The sequence below is a fragment of the Podarcis tiliguerta genome, assembly GCF_965153285.1.
Source record: "Podarcis tiliguerta genome assembly, chromosome: 17".
Taxonomy (NCBI): Eukaryota; Metazoa; Chordata; class Lepidosauria; order Squamata; family Lacertidae; genus Podarcis; species Podarcis tiliguerta.
The window spans coordinates 35,322,466-35,341,242 of record NC_139550.1 but is presented as its reverse complement, the minus strand read 5'-3'; the positions used below and the strand labels follow the sequence as shown (position 1 = coordinate 35,341,242).

The 18,777-nt window shown below is 49.3% G+C and overlaps 2 protein-coding genes across 4 annotated transcripts in view; both read right to left on the bottom strand.

Moving 5' to 3' along the window:
- Positions 1–2,462, bottom strand: part of GRIPAP1 (GRIP1 associated protein 1) — a 65,020-nt gene extending 62,558 nt beyond the window's left edge. Inside the window, exon 1 of one of the 2 annotated variants that reach the window (XM_083419761.1) lies at positions 2,184–2,462. In XM_083419761.1, the coding sequence (XP_083275887.1) occupies positions 2,184–2,225 (42 nt within the window). In that variant the 5' untranslated portion in view covers positions 2,226–2,462. The remainder of the gene's footprint in view (positions 1–2,183) is intronic. The other variant, XM_083419762.1, reaches the window with a different exon arrangement.
- Positions 2,463–5,749: 3,287 nt separating this feature from the next.
- The window catches only part of TFE3 (transcription factor binding to IGHM enhancer 3), a 46,894-nt gene continuing 33,866 nt past the window's right edge, over positions 5,750–18,777 (bottom strand). The window contains exons 6-10 of one of the 2 annotated variants that reach the window (XM_083420199.1): positions 18,494–18,611; positions 18,306–18,365; positions 9,722–9,797; positions 8,253–8,400; positions 5,750–8,139 (exon numbers count right to left, since the gene is read on the bottom strand). In XM_083420199.1, coding sequence (XP_083276325.1) covers positions 7,831–8,139; positions 8,253–8,400; positions 9,722–9,797; positions 18,306–18,365; positions 18,494–18,611 — 711 coding nt within the window. In that variant the 3' untranslated portion in view covers positions 5,750–7,830. The remainder of the gene's footprint in view (positions 8,140–8,252; positions 8,401–9,721; positions 9,798–18,305; positions 18,366–18,493; positions 18,612–18,777) is intronic. The other variant, XM_083420200.1, reaches the window with a different exon arrangement.

Genomic DNA, 18,777 nt, shown 5'->3' with positions numbered 1-18,777 from the left:
ATCTTCTTGGGTTCCAGGGCAGCCAGAGGGGAAACAACTGAGGAAAGCAGCAGCAAGAGAAGAAAGCAAAGGAGGACGTGACACTGCTTCCCCTGCAGGGATGAACTGAGCCCCCAAAGATTCTGGGGCAGAGCAAGGTGCAAGATGATGGAAATCAGCAAAGATGCCTTGGCATATATTTATGTATGCTAGGAGGACCAAATAGCAAATGAGAACAGGGTTTCATGAATGGTTAAATAGAAGAGGAAATGGTGGCAGGAGGGGAAAGCTACATCTGCTAGAATCCCTTCTTCTACAACTATTTAAAACAGATGTGAAGAAGCTTTGACCCTCCAGGTGTTGCTGGACTACAACTTCCATTATCCCTGGCCACTGGCCATACTTGCTGGGGTTGATGGAGTTGTAATTCAGCACCATCTGGAGGACCAAAGATTCCCCAGACATGATCTAAAGGGCAAAGGAACTCCATTCTTCGTTCTCTTTGTCTCTTAGTATACAGAGGGCCAGCAAGTCCTACAAGAAGTGGGGAGGCAAAGGTAGAGTTAGATCATGGTAGGGTGGGTTGGGGGAAGCATGTTTATTCTACTTTATTTCTTTAAAATATTTAGATGCCACCTTTCATCTGAAATGACAAGATCGTAAAAAAGAATGCACAATGCTGGCAGTAATGGCCAGTGAAGGCCAGAGAAAATAAGTTTTGAACAAGGGTTTTTAACGACGTCAGTGTTGGTGCTCAGCTTAGTTTAGAGGAGGTGACAATTCCACAGACATGAAGCCACGAAAAGGATGGGTTTTTTTATTTAAAAAAATATGTGAACCATCCTGAGATTTTTTGCTGAAGGGCAGTATATAAATTAAAATAAATAAATTTATTTTCAGTTCATATGAGAATTTGCCAGTGATAATTTTGGGGGAGGCAACAGAAAGCAGACCGAAACGTTTAAAGCAAACATCAGCAGAGGCTGCCAATTCGAAAGTACTGTGTTTGATAATTCCCACAGGCCAAGGGCTGGCTTACACACGTTAAAATTTTAGGGATTCACTTAAGGCACAAGTGGGGAACCTGTGGCCCTCCAGATCTTGTTGAATTCCAGCCCCAGCTGGAACACTCAGTGGTCAGGGAAAATGGGAGCTGCAATCCAGAAACATCTAGAGCAGCCGTTCTCAACCTGGCAGGCAGGATGAGGACAGTTCCCAGATGTTGTTAGACCACAACTCCCATCATCCCTGACCACTCTTCCTGCTGGCTAGGGATGATGAGAGTTGTAGTCAAACAACACCTGGGGACCTAAGCTTGGGAAAGGCTCATCTAGAGGGCCACAGGCTCCTCAGCCCTGACCTAATGCGTTTTTAACCATGAACCGGAAAGAACAAATGCAGCAAACGCACACACACACACATATATATATCACATAACTGATTAAACAATCTAGGTAAAAGTAAAGGGACCCCTGACCATTAGCAGAATGACCCGGAAGCTGTACGCCGGCTCCCTCGGCCAATAAAGCGAGATGAGCGCCGCAACCCCAGAGTCGGTGACCATTAGCTTCTGGGTCATGTGGCCAGCATGACTAAGCCACTTCTGGTGAACCAGAGCAGCGCACGTTTACCTTCCCGCTGGAGCGGTACCTATTTATCTACTTGCACTTTGACATGCTTTCAAACTGTTAGGTTGGCAGGAGCTGGGACCGAGCAACGGGAGATCACCCCGTCGCGGGGATTCGAACCGCCGACCTTCTGATCAGCAAACCCTAGGCTCTGTGGTTTAACCCACAGCGCCACCCGCGTCCCTTTGATTAAACAATCTACAGCCTTTTAAATATGTATTTTGGGGGAGGGCGTTGTTGATTTGTTATTTGGGTTTTATCATCATGTATTTAGGTTCTCTTTATGGATGATCTTGGGGTGAAAGGTGCTATACAGATTTAATAAACAAATAATAACAGCTCCCACCCAGTTCTGGCCCCCAGCCTCAAATCTTCAGGCATCATCACTCTCTGAACCTCTACCCTGCCCCCCCCCAAAAAAATCTATAATGGCAACTGGACCCCCACCAGCCCTGAATACTTTCAACGACACCTACCCCCACCCCCCGCTCATGACACCCACTGGGTGCTGTTCCTCCCAACGCCCCGCCCCACCCCTCTCCCCACCCACCCACCGGGCCGCCCGGCCATACGCACCTGCATGCGCTCGAACTCCTCCTCAGACAAGGCCTGCGCCATCTTCCCTCCCCCTCCGGCCCCCGGTTCGGATCCTGCTTGGTTCGACCCACGAGAGGAGGAGGGAAGGCGGGGGAGGAGGAGGGGGAGAAGCCCCGCCCCCGCCCGGCCCGGGATGGCTTTAAGAGGAGATCATAGAGAGGAAGCCGGGAAGAGGAACGCTCTGAATGGGGGGTTTCAGGCGCTCTCGCTCTCGCTCTCGCCTCCCTCCCCACTCCCACCGGAAGCAGAGCGGCATGAGCGAAGGCGGGGGGGGGGAAGAGGGAAAGGCGCCTGGAGGCCGGAAGTGGGAAGGGTAGACCGGAAGTAAGGGAGCATAGAGGTGCCGAAGACCGGAAGTAAGGGAGTGTAGAGGTGTCAAAGACCGGAAGTAAGGGAGCATAGAGGTGCCGAAGACCGGAAGCGCGGAGGAAGAGAAGCGCGACGAGCGAAGATGACCAAGAGGCTAGGAGGCAGCTTAACTCTTCACGCTTCTGCTCTTCCCCGCCAGTCCGTATTATGGGATGGAGCGGGGGAAAGAGAAAGTGCGGAGGCCACTGGCTCCTTTCCCTGCCCCTTAAGACGCGGAGCCGGATGACGGGGCGGAGGTGGAAAGAGGCCGCAGCGGAGCCCACAGAGGCCCGCGCTCTTGTATAGATTTCGGCGCTTTCCACAGCCCCCCTTTCGGCGGAGGGGGCACCGCAGCCCTCCTGGCCTGACTGGAAGCAGACGAGGGTCGTCAAGCTCCATCCTTTTAATATATATCTCTCTCTTGTTGTTTAGTCGTGTCCGCCTCTTCGTGACCCCCTGGACCAGAGCACGCCAGGCACTCCTGGCTTCCACTGCCTCCCGCAGTTTGGTCAAACTCATGCTGGTAGCTTCGAGAACACTGTCCAACCATCTCGTCCTCTGTCGTCCCCTTCTCCTTGTGCCCTCCATCTTTCCCACAACATCAGGGTCTTTTCCAGGGAGTCTTCTCTTCTCATGAGATGGCCAAAGTATTGGAGCCTCAGCTTCAGGATCTGTCCTTCCAGTGAGCACTCAGGGCTGATTTCCTTCAGAATGGATACGTTTGATCTTCTTGCAGTCCATGGGGCTCTCAAGAGTCTCCTCCAGCACCAGAATTCAAAAGCATCAATTCTTCGGTGATCAGCCTTCTTTATGGTCCAGCTCTCACTTCCATACATTACTACTGGGAAAACCATAGCTTTAACTATATGGGCCTTGGTCGGCAAGGTGATGTCTCTGCTTTTTAAGAGGCTGTCTAGGTTTGTCATTGCTTTTCTTCCAATTTCTTTTTCTCTCTCTTAGTGGACATTTTTTAGGAAGCGAGCGGCGTAGAACTATTGCAAGGAGAATTCACAGAGATTAGGAAAACTACTAGACTCTTACCGAGGGAAGGGGAGGTTTAAATGTCCTCCTTATTCCTGCATTCCTCCACCCCCTCCCGCAAAGAATTAAAGAAAACAACAACAATTTACAGTGTTGTCAGGGAGAGGAAGTTACGTTCACACAAAGCGGAAGTCAGCTCCATGGAGACCAGGCACATTTCCCTCCTAGAGCGGCTTTCAGTCAGTGGAGGTTGGTTGCTCTTGGATGGGAGAGTTTAAGACATGATTATAGTTGCTGCCGCCGGGTTATTCTTGCAGAAGCACTAGAAGCTGCCTGGCAGCAGAGTGAGGCTATTGGGGGGGTATGTATGTATATACATACATGTGTATGTATGTACATATGTATATAATATATGCAAATACATAAATGGTTTGGGAGGGTTGTTAGGGGAGGGGTAGTACCTCTGGTGGGTGACACTTCCTACTCCTGGGTCATTTTGTCCACCTTTGGTCTCCGCCCTGCACTTTGCTCTTACCTGTGGCTCCTAGAAGCTGTCAGCATGCACCGGCAGCTACATCCCAGGAAGCAGCTTTGACTGGCTGGCTAAACCAGGTGAAGCGAGCCAATGAATCTCAAACCCTTGGGGCCTCCCCTGCATGTGAAGACAGGCTCTGGCAGATGGACGAGAACCATCATGGGTCCGACGGTCAAGAAGGCAGTTTCTGCACATGCTGTAGAGGGAAGTGGGGGGCAAATGGGGTTCGCCAACCTGGAAAACTGATCCTAAACCTCTGCTGCCTTGCAGGATATATTCGGGAGAAGAAAAGGTTAAGGAGTAAGCCCTACACAAAGGTGGTTGGATGGTGCTTCGTACACCTCCTTCCAGAAACTCTTGCAGCCAAGCTGATGCCTAACGTATTACTCTGCTTTCGTTTGGTCCACATCAGCGAGCCAGAGGAGGGTGTTGTCATCTGGGCAGCCCTGGACTTCCATACAAGCTTGTGCCCCAGGGAGGTCACTTTGGTGCTGCAAATGCAGTAGTTTGAGGTCACCTGTAGAGGTGCACTCTTTTGTCTCTCAGGAAAGATTTATGCCAATAAAAGTACACGTGTACAAACGTGTGTATGTATGTATGGTTTGGCATTAGCTGCAGTATTTCACAGTATGGCTGCCATATACAAAAAAAGCTAAGCCTCATGAAGTCTCCTAGAGTACAGACATGGCTTCAAGCTCACTGTGGTGTATAATATACAGTTCTTTCATTCAGTCTCACCAAGAGATTTAAAGTACTTGCCCTCAGGTTCTTGTACCACAGTTATCTGCCACTTACGAAGGGTAGACACCTGTATGATTGGCAGCATTCCCCCATAAAATATTCACAAGTGGCAAGAGGAATTACAACATCCCTATCTGAGAGTGACAAGTGAAAGAAGTAGTGACAATCATACTGATGCACACCTTTCATGACTAGATATATGTCTATTTAGCAGTATGGTCTCAGAATTGGGACTCTCAAGTGCAAAAGTGTACTGTGGATTAGTGACCCTAATTTTGTTGTGTCTAGGTTTAGTACATGACTCCCAGAATGTTCAGCACCCAGATAGTAAATTGGAAGGCCCCCCACCCCACCCTCAGCTATACCAAAATTTTAATCAAGGTGTGGGGAAATGCTGTCCTGAGTAACCAAATGACTCCTGCAAATTCAAAAACTGACCATCCCTGGCCTAAAATAAGGTATATGTACAAACTTCATGGCTGCTGGTTTCTGCCAGCCTTAACAGCATCGTTTGAACTGAGTAGCAGTCTCCTTATTCAGCACCAGGGGTGGAATTCAACATCACTCTTTTCCTCTTATTCCATCTGGCCAAGCATTACAGTTTGCAGGACAGAAAGACCCCTCCCAAAAAAAACCCCTTTCCCCATGCTCTGCTCTGGAGGATCTTCTGACCAGCACGCTGAGCCAAAGGGGGCTTCTCTTCCATGGAGGCCAGCGGGGGTGGAGGAAGAGAAGGGAGGAAAGCCCTATAGAGCAAGCAGAAGTCTTAGGACAACACTTCCACTGACAGGGTCTGGTTATGTGAATTGCAACATCAAAGTCCCACCATCTTATGACATACAGCTTAGTGTGGCTTTAAAAACATAGAGGAAAACTCTTTATATACACTCATGACTGAATTCTCCACACGACACAATGAGGAAACAGGTACTACAGTAGCTATAGAAAATGGTCGTTGCTGGTTTATTTGTTTAGAAGCCTCTAGTACTGGTAGTGGGAATGTTAAAACATACAAAGTAAAAGGACAGAAGGTGCAATCTGGGTCATCACTGAGGATGTAGAATCCACAACAGGAAAACCAGCCCTTCCCTCAGCCCGAAAATCTATCCCTTTCATCCCCTTAATCAGACTCAACCTTTAGTTAATGGAACCCAGTTCTACTCCTTTTAAGATCTACGCCCACTTGCCCTAATCTCATTTTTCCAACTTCCTCTGCGCTTGGTCCTCTTGCTTGTTACAAACAACACACACTGGAATACCACTTCAGCGTCTGGTTTACATTGAAGACTCACTCCTGTTACCCTCATTTCCAGCTCAAAAAGGTCCCAGCCTAGAAGCTACCCATATTTCCTCCTACCCAGTGACAACCTCCAGTAAGGCAGCTCTTCTCAGTTTCAAAGGGTGAAATTCAACATCATGCTAAGGTGATTGTTCCTTTTTGGGTTGCCAGATGGAGCAGTCCCCTGCCCACTGTTCCAGAAGTTCTCCCGACCTCCCCAGAGCCAATTTCATGGGACGTGTGGATGAAATGAAGAGAAGCCCCACACTAGAAATGGAGGGTCGGGCACTGGGCTTCTGTGGACAGGCCTCATTAGTTAAATCCCACCCAAATTACACTTTCTGAAGGACAGACGTCTGGTATTCCATTTTCCAGCACAGACTTCAGACTATGCTGTGATTCTAAAGTGTGGGAGAGACACGAAGCCCTCTAGAAGCTGTTGGATTTAAGCTGCCATCAGCCGCAGCCAGAATGGCCAATAATCAGGGGATGACGGCAGGTAGAATCAAATAACTTCTTAGAGGGGCACAACTTACCCTAAAAAGCCATAAAAGCTTAGTGCTTTTAGATAACATCTTGAGACAGCTACTCCTGGGTGACCACTTCTGTTTCAAGGGGGTTCACACACAGTGGTGAGGCTAACACTGGAGCCCAAATGATTGTCTCTGCAGCAATTGCGGCCACACTTTTACACCCAACGACGAGTTGGGTCATACAGAAGCCTGCTTCCAGTATTTTAAAAAACTAGTGGATTCAATAAACAGTACAGTCTCATTTGCTCTCTGTTTCTCCTAATGTCCGTTTGGTATGCAAAAAGTTTTTGAGTATATAAAAAAAACTTGATTATAGCTTCATTTGTATTAAAAAACAAACAAACAGGGGTGACAATTAAATGCTGTGTGGCAGTAATGTACCCTTAAATGCAACCGCATGAGCAAGAACATTATTTCACGAATTTTTCTGCCTCTGCACCCCACTCCCTTTCTTTGCCCACAAAGAAGTCACAAGGGAGAAAAATCAAGTTTTTCTGCGGTCAGGTCAGAACTGAAGGAAAGAGACGAAGAAAAAAAAATTAAAAGCGGTAGTTTTGATAAAACGTTGAATCTGCCGACTTAAACAAGAAAGGGTGAGAGTTACGAATAAAAAACGTCCGATAACTATATAAAATAAACCTAACTTTTTTTAAAGGGGAGAGTGCCTCTAAATTATGCAAAAGCAAGGAGGCCACTTTCTCCTCCTCTCCCACCTTAATTTCCCCAAATTATATACAGCAAAGGCGCAAGAATGCAAACTGAGGGTTGGAGTGGATGAACTGAGGTTTGTGGCTATACGCTCCTCACACAGTGTTAAAGAAACGCCCTACTAACGTTTAAAATGGCAGGTTTAGGGAAATGCAAAAACCCACTATTCCCAGAGTTTCTGAAGCTTGGGTCCAGAAGGCTTAGGGCCCCTCACTTTGTGGTGGGACACCATATTTCTCTTGCTCCAGGGGATGACTGGTACTGTATGGCTCTGCAAGCCCTCTTTTCCATGGCCCTCTTGCTAAAGAGGCAGCAGCTCAAGCTCTCCCAAAATATGGAATGTCGGGGAAAGGAAGGGGCACAGCCTATAGCAGCAGAGGGGGGAAAGCCTCCAAGATTTGAGGGAGAGGAATAGTCAAGAGCAGGAGCAGGACACGGTGAGTAAGGGTGGGAGCCTTCTCCGGCTCCTCTTCCGTAGCCGAAAAGTCCCAAGCGCTGCCATCACGAATCATCTTCCATGCTGAAACTGGAACGGCGGCTGCTGCCCTTAGAGGCGCCAGGCGAGACGGAGGAGAGGAGCGGGTCAGAGGCACCCAGCGGGGACAGAGCGGTCCCATCGTCCATGAGAACATCCTGCAGGGCTCCCCCGTCGGAGCCCAGAGCAAGGCCCAGCCCCAGTTCCTCTGCTGTGAAGGGCAGGTCCAGGGACTCTGCAAAGGAAGGAATTGGGTCTCCTCCCAAGGGCTGAGTCAGAAGCCCCTGTGCGGAAGTCAAGGGCAGCCCGTGCATCTGCACCTGGAGTTCCAGCTCCTGGGGAAAAGACCAGAGACGGGAGCGTGAGACCCAGCAGCATGCCTGAACTACACCTTCTGCATCCCGCCCCACCCCTACCCCCTCCTGAGCGCGCCACCCGCTCTTTCTACCTGCACTCGCAGTTGTAGGCTGCGGTTGGCCTGTTCCAGCTTGCGCTGCCGGAGCTCCATCTCTTTCGAGTGCTGCTGCTCTTTCTGCAGCTTCCGGATGTAATCTACCGAGGCTTTGAGGATGGTGCCCTTGTTCCAGCGCATCTCCCTAGGGAGGAGGGGGAAGAGGAGCTAGTCACCTGGCCAAGCAAGGTCCCTGCAGTCCTTTTTCTTTCTTTTTAATTTTATTTACAGTGGTGCCCCGCAAGACGAATGCCTCGCAAGACGGAAAACCCGCAAGGCGAAAGGGTTTTCCGTTTTGGAGGTGCTTCGCAAAACGAATTTGCTATGGGCTTGCTTCGCAAGATGAAAATGTCTTGCGATTCCTGGGTTTTTTTTCCCCTCCCCCCCCCTTTTTCCCAAGCCCCTAAGCTGCTTAACAGCTGTTCGCTAAGCCGCTTAACAGCTGATCGCTAAGCCGCTTAACAGCTGATCTAAGCCGCTTATCAGCTGATCTAAGCCGCTAATAGCCTTTTAGCAGCTAATCCGCTAATCCCTTAAGCCTTTAATAGCCGCTAAACCGCTAATAGCGCTAATCCGCTAATGGGCTTGCTTCGCAAGACGAAAAAAACCGCAAGACGAAGAGACTCGCGAAAGGGATTCTTTTCATCTTGCGAGGCACCACTGTATTTATTAAAGTTCTTACGTTACATCGGTAAACATTATCATATTACATCATATGCTATAGTTTTCAACATGTATACAAAGTTTATATACTAAAAGGGGGGGGGGGAGGGCAAAAAACTCTTCCAGAATCACATACCGTATTTTTCGCTCAATAAGACGCACGTTTCCCCTCCTAAAAAGGGGAAATGTGTGTGTGTGTGTGTGTGTGTTATGAGCGAATGCAGACAGGAGGCTCTGCTCAGCACTCCCTTTAAAGAGCCGCGTGGAGCTTTTCCCTGAGGAGGGAGAAGGGCTGCCCTCCACGCGCTCTTTAAAGGGAGCACGGGTCTTGGGGGAGCCTTAGCCATGTGCAGCCTCTCCCCGGCAGGGGATGAAGGCTCCCCTTGCCCAGGAGAAGCAAGAAGCCAGGACAGCCAGTGGGATCACTGCGCTGCAATCCCGCTGACTGTTATGGCTTCTGGCTTAGCCGCGCAAAGCCTCCGCAGGGCAGCAGGGAGCCTTCATTCTGCTGCCCTGCGGAGGCTTCGCACGGCTATCCCTGGCTTTTGCGGCAGGTGGGGAAAGTGACAGAGCCGCGGGCTATGTATAATAATATTATTAATTATTTATTATTAATAATAATAATATTATTATTATTAGAGCCCAATACTTCCAGAGGGTGCCATGTTGACAGAGGGTGGCCTACACTTGCAGGCTTCTCAAGGGAGGGGAACTCACAGCCTTCCTCCATGCATCCCACCCACCCACCCAACAGGCCTTTATCTCATGGTGCTGAGCAGTTGTCATTCATCTACTATACTTACGGATCATTCGATTTGGGGATAAGAGTCCCCAGCTCTTTGATACGGTCGTTGATATTGAACCGCCGCCGCCGTTCAACTGCCAAGAGGGAGAGAAACATAAGTGGCACTAGATATCATTAAAGCACAGCTACTCGTGTTATCTTTATTAGTTTAAGAAAATAACAAAAAACCTCATTTCCACAGCACTTTCCAAAAAGCAAAGCATTTTGCCATTCGATCAACTCATTTAACCCCACAACAGCACTATAAGGTAGGCTAGGCAGAGAATGCAGTGCCTTGCCCAAAGTCAGCCAGGTATTTCTCTCTGCCTGGTACACCTCCAAACCTCAAACTATACCTTACTGGCATGAGCCCTGGATTGAGGGCTGGGGGGTATGATGAAATGACACACAAGCAGAGAACCAAGTGGAACTGGGCACCAGATTCAGTTTCCCAAGGATCTCAGGTTTCTTTAGAGAAAGAAGCCAGGCTTCCAGCCCTTATGGTTGTAAAGATAGGCTTGTAAACATGTAGCAGTGCTGGATTTACGTATAAGCTAAAGAAGCTATAGCTTAGGGCCCCACTCTCTTGGGGGCCCCAAAAAAAATTAAAGGGAAAAAAAATGGATGTACATTTCCAAAATATAAGATAAAAAACAAATAAAATAAAACCTACATGCAGCAACAGCGTTTTGTGTTGTGTAGGCTCCTGTGATGTAGGTAATGGGCCCCGCCTGCTAGCCTGCTCCCTAAAATATCACTGGTTTTGTTATGTGCAAATGGCTTTAGATACCCCTGTTAGGTCCATAAGTTACTATATAGCATATATTCTGTTGTGACGTGGGGTTTGTGATTTCAGCTCTCTTGACATAATCTGCTGGAGACAGTTCTCTAGTAACACTTCTTTATTACAGCAAACAAGACTGAAGACTGAGGAGGGGAAAGCTACATTTATAGGGACAGGGGACTAGCTAGAAAGGATACATTTTGGAGGGAACAATATCAGGCAATCACAGTCCTGCCTTTTGGAGGAAACCAATAAGACAGAGGATCCAAATACAGCAGTTTAAATGAACCAATAGTAGCTGTACCCCCTGAAACCAAAAGGCAGTTACTTTACCCTAATGCAAATATAGACAATAATAATACAGATATAAAATCCTTTGACTCAATACACAACACCCCTCCCCCCCTAGTGAGCACAGCAGACGTAATCTCTCAGGTACTGTGGGGTCCTACAACTTCTACTTGATCTCCTGACAACAGGCGTTGCCGGTTCTGGATTGGGTGTTACCTGTGGTAGAGGGGCTGCTATAGGGGTTTCCTCAAGAACAGATGGAGTCCCAGACATCTCAGGGTTCCCTACCTGTACCTCGTCATCATGAGGACTAGCAGACCCTGGTTCATTTGCTGAAGCCCCTGGTGACTGCACCTCTGGGCCATTTTCACTCTGGTCTTGCAGCTCTGCGTCGTTAGCCAGGGATGAATTATCTGACTCCTCCCTGCTGAGCGCCCGGCGCCTCAGCTGATCTATATGTCTCTTCCAAACTTGCCCATTTTCCAAGGTTACATAATAGGACACAGGTCCACTAGCCCGGGTGACCACACCAGCCACCCACCGCGAACCTCGTGAATAGTTCCTCACCCAGACCAGATCTTCAGGGGCGAGATACCTTGTTGTGTCAGTCTCAGCCTGGGGGGTTGCTCTTGAATTATGGTTTGGCATTTTATCCGGGTGGACATAATCCAGCACCGTTACCAGTCTTCTACCCAAGAGCAGCTCAGCTGGCGACTTGCCCGTCGCAGTACACGGCGTCGCATGCTGCAAAAATAACATTCGCGCGATGCGAGCTGACCAGTTACCCTCCATTAAGCGCGCAATGGATTCTTTGGCTGTTCTTACCATGCGCTCAGCCTGCCCATTGGAGGATGGGTGAAAGGGCGCGGATGTGACCCCTCTTATGAAGTTATCAGCCAAGAATGCCCTGAATTCTTGGGATACAAAAGCTGCCCCATTATCTGATACAATGGTCTCAGGTAACCCGTGGGTTGCAAACAGCTGCCTCAACACCTTGATTACGGCAGCTGATGCCATGCTAGGGACCATCGCCACTTCTAACCATTTGGAATATGCATCGACGACAACCAAAAAGACCCTTCCCTGGAATGGCCCAGCAAAATCTAAGTGCAGCCGGCTCCAGGGAGATCTGGACTGCTCCCACCAGTGAACTGGTGCTCTGGCCACTTCTGGCCGCACCTCTTGGCATGCCTTACATGTTCGTACCCATTGTTCTATGTTCTGGTCCATTCCAGGCCACCACACATAACATCGGGCTAGCGACTTCATCCTGACCATTCCCGGGTGTCCCATGTGAAGCGTCTCAAGCACCCTGTTTCTCAGTGGTGCTGGGATGATCACCCTATCTCCCCACAGGAGACAACCCTTATGCATGGACAACTCGTGCTGCCTTGTCGCATAAGGCCTGAATTTGTCTTCATGCGGACCACCTGGCCACCCCCTCCCCACCCAAGTGAGCACACGGGAGAGAACAGCATCTTTCCTCGTTTTCTCAGCTATATCAGTAGCCGTTACAGGAGCCCCCGGAAGTGTTTCCAGCATCATTATGTGCTCCGCTGGAGCGGGATCCTCATTGCTCCCGCCAGGAAGGGGCAATCGACTCAGCGCATCAGCGTGGCACAACCGTTTCCCCGGCACATGGGTCAAGGTGTACTGGAACCCGTTCAGGAATATAGACCAACGCAACATTCTGGGGGAGAGAATTTGTGGCGTTTGTTTGTTCGGGTTGAACAACCCTAACAGTGGTTTGTGGTCCGTTTCAATGGAGAAATGGCGACCGTACACATAATCATGGAACTTTTTGATTCCTGCCACAATTGCAAGCGCCTCTTTGTCAATTTGAGCATAGTTGCGCTCCGTGGGCGACAACGTACGGGAATAGAAAGAGATGGGCTTTTCCGACCCATCCAGTTCCCTATGACTCAGCACCGCCCCCAGGCCGTATTGAGAGGCATCACATGCCAGGACCAGCGGCTTTGACTCATCATAATGAGCAAGGACGCTCCCGCTACTCAGCATTCTTCGCAAGGAGTCAAAAGCCTTCTGCTGCCCCTGCCCCCATCGCCACACATTCTTTTTCTGCAACAGTCTATGTAATGGTTCAGCTACCGAAGCTTTATGGGGTAAGAACGAATGATAAAAGTTAATAAGTCCCAGGAATGACTGCAACTCCGTCTTGTTCTGTGGTCGTGGTGCCTCGATGATGGCCTTAATCTTAGCATCTGTGGGGTGGATGCCTGATGCATCAATTTTAAACCCCAAGAAATCCACAGCTGGCACCCCAAAACTGCATTTTTCCTTTTTCAGTTGCAACCCCACCTCCTTGAACTTGAGCAACACTGCACGGACACGCGCAACCAGTTCCTGTGGGTCTTTTCCAGCAATCAAAACGTCATCAAAAAATGGCAAGACCCCCGGCAGACCTCTTAACAGGCGTTCCATGAGCCCTTGAAAAATCCCTGGGGCCACACAAACTCCAAATTGTAATCTGTTAACTCTGAACGCCCCTTTATGTGTGACAATAGTCTGTGCTTCCGCTGATTGTGGGGTTACTGGCAGCTGTTGGTAGGCTTGTGCCAGGTCAATTTTGGCAAACACCTTGCCCCCAGCCAGTTTAGCCAACAGATGTGATACGACTGGAATGGGGTATGAGTTTCCCCTGAGTGCCTTATTGATAGTACATTTGTAATCTGCACAGATCCTGACTTCCCCATTTGCTTTAAGGGGCGTGACGATTGGAGTCTCCCACTTAGCAGAGTCCACGGGTGAGAGAACTCCCTGCTTGACCAATTTATCCAGCTCTGCTTCGATCTTGGGTTGCAGTGCAAATGGCACTCGCCTTGGTTTGAGTCGGATTGGGGCCACCCCAGGGTCCAACTCGAAGTCAACTGGGGGCCCTTTATAACAACCCAGTTTTCCATTAAAGAGACCAGCAAACTCTTTGCATAATGCCTCGCTCATCTCAGGGCAGGTTTGGATTGAATTAAGCCCTGATATACTCAGTCCCAGGGCGGGGAACCAGTCAGTGCCCAGGAGACTGGGGCGACTGCCCTTCGCAATCACCAGTTTGAGTACAGCCTGTTTGTCCCGGAACTGAACTCTCACGGCACACATTCCCATAACATGGATGCGGCCCGCTGAGTATGACTGCAAGGTTGCCGGGAAGGGCTCCAGAGGGGGCAACTTACCCCTGGGGAAGAATGTCCTCGCGGTCTGGTCCGACACGATAGTGAATCCAGATCCGGAGTCCACCTCCATGTCGCACTGCTGACCCTCAATCTTCACCTTGACGTGTGCCTTGCCTTGCGCTGGGAACTGCACGACCCTCCCGTTGATCTCCGTTACATAGTGGCAGTCCTTTAGAAAATGGGTTGCTGTGGGCGGTCTGCGATGCTCCAGTCTAGGTGTTCCTGTCGCTCCCAACGCCGCCGATCTACAGACCCTGGCGATGTGACCTGTCTTCCCGCACGTCCGGCACATAGCATCCCGGAAACGACAACTCTTCCGCTCATGGTTTCCGCCACAACCTGGACACCTGCCTCGGTGATCTTTGTGCACTGTGCAGGCCTGACGCACTGACTCGACCCCACGGACTGGGCTCTGGCTCGGAGTAGCCTCTAGCTCGTCCATGGCATGCGCAACTTCTATCTGTGGCTTAGGGGCCTTGCGACTGACATCAAGCTCCTCTCTTTCATAATTCTCCGTGGCGGTGGCCTCCTTCAAGGCTGAAGCAAGGGTAACCTCTTCTTTAGCCACGATGCGTCTTCTGGCTTTCTTGCTGCTCAGACCACCGATAAACCGATCCAGGAGAGTCTCTTCCAGATTTTGGAAGTCGCAGTGCTGAGCGAGCTTCCGCAGTTCAGCTAGAAATGCAGATACAGACTCCCCAGCACGCTGCTGCCTCTCATGAAACTCCATCCGCCGGGCCATCTTGGTCTCAGTAGGCGCCAAATGGCTTGTTAGGCAGGCAAGAATATCTTTGAGAGATGTCTCACTTAGCTTCGCTGGAGCAAGCAATGCCTTGGCCAGCTTGAAGGTCTCAGGCCCACAGTAGCTCAGGAATGTGGCCCTTCTTTTGCTGGCATCGGTGATCCCTTGAGCCACTGCGAAGAACTCGAAGCGTTCGACGTAGTCTTCCCACGTGTGGGGCTCTGATGGCTGGAAGGGCTCCAATACCCTTGGACTCTCCATTGTCCTGTGGCAGGGTCGTCTTCTCAGCTGGCCAGTGAGTCTTGTTCTTAGCTGCAATCCGGACTCTGAGGCAGGGCTGCGTTTAACCGCTCCTCAGCATTCCGGATCCCATCCTCGTCGCCAGTTGTTGTGACGTGGGGTTTGTGATTTCAGCTCTCTTGACATAATCTGCTGGAGACAGTTCTCTAGTAACACTTCTTTATTACAGCAAACAAGACTGAAGACTGAGGAGGGGAAAGCTACATTTATAGGGACAGGGGACTAGCTAGAAAGGATACATTTTGGAGGGAACAATATCAGGCAATCACAGTCCTGCCTTTTGGAGGAAACCAATAAGACAGAGGATCCAAATACAGCAGTTTAAATGAACCAATAGTAGCTGTACCCCCTGAAACCAAAAGGCAGTTACTTTACCCTAATGCAAATATAGACAATAATAATACAGATATAAAATCCTTTGACTCAATACACAACATATTCAATACAAAAAACAGCCACAATTTGTTGTTGACAAAGGACAGCTGGACATATAAAGGGCCCCATTACCTTCAGTAACTTAGGGCCTCATCAAACCTAAATCTGGCCCTGGCATGTAGGCAGCACCGCTGGTGAAGTCTCAGGTGCCAAGCAAACTGCTCAATAATATTTCCAGTAGTCAGGAATTCAGTGACCTGAGTAGCTCCTTGTTCCTCCCCATCACCATCAACATGTGAAGGAGAAGCCGCCTGAAGAGGCTTAATTTCCATAATTATAAAGGTTGCAAGAATCCAGCAGCTTTTTGCCACAAAAAACTGGGGGATCTTGGTGCAGGATTTGCTCCTAGTGTGCCACAGCCTGTTCCAGTACCACACAGGGTGCTTTTTTCCTCAGTGCTTGTGCAAAATCTAGGCTTATACAGTGGTGCCCCGCAAGACGAATGCCTCGCAAGACGGAACACCCGCTAGACGAAAGGGTTTTCCGTTTTGGAGGTGCTTCGCAAAACAAATTTGCTATGGGCTTGCTTCGCAAGACGAAAATGTCTTGCGATTCCTGGGGGTTTTTTTTTCCTCCCCCCCTTTTCCCCAAGCCCCTAAGCCGCTTAACAGCTGTTCGCTAAGCCGCTTAACAGCTGATCTAAGCCTTTTATCAGCTGATCTAAGCCGCTAATAGCCTTTTAGCAGCTAATCCGCTAATCCCTTAAACCTTTAATAGCCGCTAATAGCCTTTTAGCAGCTAATCCGCTAATCCCTTAAGCCTTTAATAGCCGCTAATAGCCGCTAATAGCCGCTAAACCGCTAATAGCGCTAATCCGCTAATGGGCTTGCTTCGCAAGACGAAAAAAACCGCAAGACGAAGAGACTCGCGGAACGGATTCTTTTCGTCTTGCGAGGCACCACTGTACATGGTCACAAATGCAGCTCAGCTACAGGGCCCAAATGGTGTGTTGGTACATCACACAAAATGTTTGGGGAAATGCAGGGGGGAGAGAGCGAAGTTACATTGGCCTCTACCAAACAAGCTGAGTCAGCCAATCCTGTTCTTAACCCATCAGATTAGCCCAGGGCATACACGGTTAACTGGCTCAGCCAGTTTGCACACTCCTACCTGATCAGGTCCACAGGCCTGGCAGTCTTGCACTTTTACTTCCTCTCCCAACATTGGTTTGAGTGGTGTCAACCAACCATCCCTCCTTCCCCGCCCCTCTTTTGGATCAATCCAACAGGACCAACCAGTTTAGCATCGAAACCTCCAAACATACACCTTGGTTAACACCGCCACAAATTTCCTCTTGCCCTTTGCTTTAAAACAATACAGTGGTACCTCGGGTTACATACGCTTCAGGATTACATACGCTTCAGGTTACAGATTCCGCTAACCCAGAAATAGTGCTTCAGGTTAAGAACTTTGCTTCAGGATGAGAACAGAAATCGTGCTCTGGCGGTGCTGGAGCAGCAGGAAGCCCCACTAGCTAAAGTGGTGCTTCAGGTTAAGAACAGTTTCAGGTTAAGTACTGACCTCTGGAATGAATTAAGTACTTAACCTGAGGTACCACTCTAATAGGTAACACAAAATTTAAAATATGCATTCATGTTTGGTAGGTTAAAATGCATCAGTGGACCAAAGGCATTTTAGTAACTAACACCCCAAAAGAGTAGAGCGTACTGCAGGGGTCAGCAAACTTTTTCAGCAGGGGGCCGGTCCATAGACCTTGTGGGAGACGGGACTATATTTTGGAAAAAAAATAATGAACAAATTCCTGTGCCCCACAAATAACCCAGAGATGCATTTTAAATAAAAGGACACATTCTACTCATGTAAAAACATGCTGATTCCCAGACCATCCACGGGCCGGATTGAGAAGGTGATTGGGCCGGATCCGGGCCCCAGGCCTTAGTTTGGCTACCCATGGTGTACTGTATCAACTCTAGCTTAGCCCCAAAATTCTACGCTCCTAGGATAGCTCAGTTGATAGAGCATGAGTCTCTTAATCTCAGGGTTGCTGGCCAAAAAGATTTCTGCATTGCAGGGGGTTGGTCCCTTCAATCTCTACAGTTCTATGATTCTATGGCAACTCCCCTCATCTCTGAACATTGGCCATGCTGGCTGGTGATGAGCCTGATCCTCTGTTGGGGACCCTGGGGGAGCTGCCGTCAATCAAAGCAGACAATGCAAACTGCCTGAGTCAGTATAAGGCCACTTTCTGTGTACCTACAAACTTCTCCGTCCCCCAAGTATGCAATGCTTAAAGGTAAAGGGACCCCTGACCATTAGGTCCCGTCATGGCCGACTCTGGGGTTGCGGCGCTCATTTCGCTTGACTGGCCGAGGGATCCGGGATACAGCTTCCAGGTCATGTGGCCAGCATGACTAAGCTGCTTCTGGCGAACCAGAGCAGCACACAGAAACGCTGTTTACCTTCCTGCTGGAGCGGTACCTATTTATCTACTTGCACTTTGATGTGCTTTCGAACTGCTAAGTTGGCAGGAGCTGGGACTGGGCAATGGGAGCTCACCCCGTCGCGGGGATTCGAACCACCGACCTTCTGATCGGCAAGTCCTAGGCTCTGTGGTTTAACCCACAGCACCACCCGCATCCCTACTTGACACTTGGAGCCAGATATAATCACACAAAAAAGTAGCTGTGTCCCTATGCAATGCTTAGGTTTCAAAATAACAAATAGATAACAAATACTCTCCTGCCGTCACTAAGGCATTCCTTATCCTCAGAGCAGGCCCACTGAAATTTGCAGACATGAATAACTTTGCGTCCATTCATTTCAGCAGCACTTAAGTGGGACACAACACAATATCGCTTTAAACATTTTTAAGATGGCGTTTTCACCAGTAAAGGGTACTCACTCAGATTATGGTTGTCTTTCTTCTGCCTTTCCTTCAGGAACGCTTTGGCTTCATTTTCTGCTAAGGAAGACACATACGCCACAAAAATGATGGTCAGGGATGACTCTGAAGTCACTACCCCTTCCCAGCTGTACAGCATCTTACTTCTGCTGAGCCCTGATGGTTTGGAGTGCAAGAACCCCCAGTACCTGACATCTCTCTCTTGATATTGGGCAGGTCAGCCGGGCAGGAGTTGCTAACTGTCACAGCTGGCTCCATCATTCCTGGGTTGTTGTATACATCCAGGAGGTTTCCAGAGACTGGCAGCTGCGCATAATCATAGGAAGAGTTCAACTTACTTTCACATGGATAAGTCTGGCCCAAGTCAGAAGTGGGCAAGGCCTCCAGGCCACAGGGCTCTGAAATCACCTTGCCAGCTCTCTGCTCTTCAGTGTACTACAATTCACCCAGCAGCGCTGCACACAAGCTGGCT